This window comes from Phoca vitulina, unplaced genomic scaffold (assembly GCF_004348235.1).
Source record: "Phoca vitulina isolate PV1807 unplaced genomic scaffold, GSC_HSeal_1.0 scaffold36, whole genome shotgun sequence".
Lineage (NCBI taxonomy): Eukaryota > Metazoa > Chordata > Mammalia > Carnivora > Phocidae > Phoca > Phoca vitulina.
In genome coordinates this window covers 10,669,284-10,671,733 of record NW_022589739.1, presented here as the reverse complement: position 1 = coordinate 10,671,733, position 2,450 = coordinate 10,669,284, and the positions used below count along the sequence as shown (strand labels likewise).

The following is a 2,450-nucleotide window of genomic DNA, read 5'->3' as shown; positions in this document are numbered from 1 at the left end:
ACCCAGTCCCGCTCCCATAGCCCCATCTCCAACCTTCTGCGGTCCAATGACCAAATTCTTCCCAAGTGTGATTCTTCCCACAGGTGCGACCTCTGCAATTACTTCAGCATCCCCTGTTTTAGTTTCAAGTTTCCATCATCCATTAAACCATTTGTTTTACATTAAATCTCTGAAAATAACCGGTACAATTTCTTTTCTCTTCTCCTGACTAGACTCACTATTATCCAGAAACCTGACCCTTTGCTATGTCTTCTCACCTCCAACTAGAGCTCTTAAGCAAAGTCAACAGATCAAGTAAGACCTGATTTTCAGTTCACTGGATGTGTAGCTTAAACATTTAGGAGAAGTGGCCAAACCACTGCCCCAGTTTCCCCATTTTCTGAGAAATGGCCTCTCTTCTCCCCACCTCTCTCTCAACCTATCCTCATTTCTAAGACTCTTCTCCTGAACACTCTTCTCCTGTAGGCCTGCAGATGCTTTGTCAGGCAGGAGTCTACCTTATCTGAGAACCTGCTGGTTCTCAAGGAAGTAGGTATAGGCAGGAAATAGATATCCAGAAGGACAAAACACAAGCAAAGTAGATAGAGGCCTGGTATCCAGCTTCAATTGCACTTGAAGGGGCATTTCCGTGGAAGGAGCCCAGGCTCTGGAGTCTGAATTTCCTTCTCCGCCACTTTCCAGAGAATGTGGTCTTTGGCATTTTCCACTCTTGAAAAGCATCTTTTTTTCTACTATGTAAAATGGAAGTAATAACACCTACAGAAATGTTGCAAAAGATTAAATTTACTTAAATAAAGTTGCCTATACTCAAAGTAGTTACTCAAGAAATATGAGTCTCTTCCTCTACCTTCACCCAAACCAGGCGAGGAGAATAAAGGAAGAAATCTGGGTCAATTATGAAGTGAGCTTCAGAGTGTATAATAAATACTCACCGAGATTTTGTCCAATTCACTGCCTAGACAAAATCACTGAGGAGAAGGAAGAAAAGGAATTAGAAATCTATTTTACATATTCACATCCCTCTCCACAGTAATTTCTTAATTCCTTGTTTTATCTCTTTGGTCTGAACCCCATATACAATAGGGTTCAAGGCAGGAGGTATGAGGTGATGAAGGACATTGAGCAAGTTGAAGATGTCCATGGGGACCCTCTTTCTGGCCACATTTCTCAACACAACAACCAGAGGATGGTGCTGAAGAATAGGATGAGGATGAAGTGAGAGCCACATGTGCTCAGGGCTTTAACAGCAGCCCCCTCAGTCTTGAACCTAAGCACAGCTCTTAGGATGAAGGTGTAAGAGAGGAAGATGAGGATGAAATCTGACCCCAGTAAAGTCCAACCAGCCACAAATTGGTAGATTCTGTTAAGGGTGAAATTGTCACAGGAGAGCCTGGACACGGACAAGTTGGCACAGATGCAGTTCTCAATGACATTTTTCCCACAATAATGGAGCTGGGCAGAGAGAATGGGGACAGGTGAAAGCAGCAAAGCATTCTGAGCCACAATGAAAGCACTAGCTTTGACCACGAATCGGTTAGTGATGATGGTTGGATATTGTAGTGGGTGGCAGATGGCCACATAGCGGTCATAGGCCATGACCATGAATGTACAGGACTCCATGGGGAGGAAACTGTTCATGATGAACATCTGGAGGAAGCAGGCTGAGAAGCTGATGGACCTGAGATCAAACCAGAAGATGGCCAGGACCTTGGGGATGACAGCCAGGCAGAGCACAATGTCCAACAGGGAGAGTAGGCTGAGCAGGTGGTACATGGGCTCATGCAGAGAGACCTCCAGCCAGATGGTGATCAAGAGGGTGGCATTGACCCCCATGGCCAGGAGGAAGAGGAGGCTGAGGGGCAGGGACAGCCAGTGCTGCCAACTCTGGTAGTTAGGGAAGCAGCAGAGGAGGAATTCAGAGACTGGAGCAGTGGAGTAGTTGCTGGGTAAGGCCATGGAATGAATCTTGAGGCTTCTCTTGACTATTTGTATGGGCAGATACAAGAGGCAATTTTGTTTTTTTTTTTTTTTTTTTTTTTTTTTAGTTCACTTCAAAAGTGTGCTTCTCACTCTTTAGGAAGCTAATGATATATAGGAGACTCATCCCAAAAGGCAAATCCCAGTCAATATCATAAAGACAGAATGGTGAGATTTGACAAATAATGCTATGGTCTATAAAGGAAAAATGAATCAGTGAAAAAACTAAGATTTTAAAGGTGAATAATGCTAGGGAATAACCTCCCAACATTAAAAATGTGCAACAAATTATGTCAGCATGGTACTAGTAAGGAAAATAAAATGTTAATAGTATAAAAAGATAGGCCAGAAACACACCTAGTTTTTATAATCATCCAGTACTAATATGAAGGAGGCATGAGAAGAAGAATCTTTAATAGGTGTTTTTGAGATAATTATTGACATTGATGTGGGTTGGAAAACTTTTAATTAGG

General features: G+C 42.8%; 1 protein-coding gene across 1 annotated transcript; it reads right to left on the bottom strand.

Moving 5' to 3' along the window:
- Positions 1–1,012: 1,012 nt before the first annotated feature.
- Positions 1,013–1,956, bottom strand: LOC116646243 (olfactory receptor 56A1-like). The gene is given in 2 exon segments (XM_032426835.1): positions 1,013–1,185; positions 1,188–1,956. Coding segments are annotated over 2 exon segments (942 nt in total).
- Between the last annotated feature and the right edge of the window lie 494 nt (positions 1,957–2,450).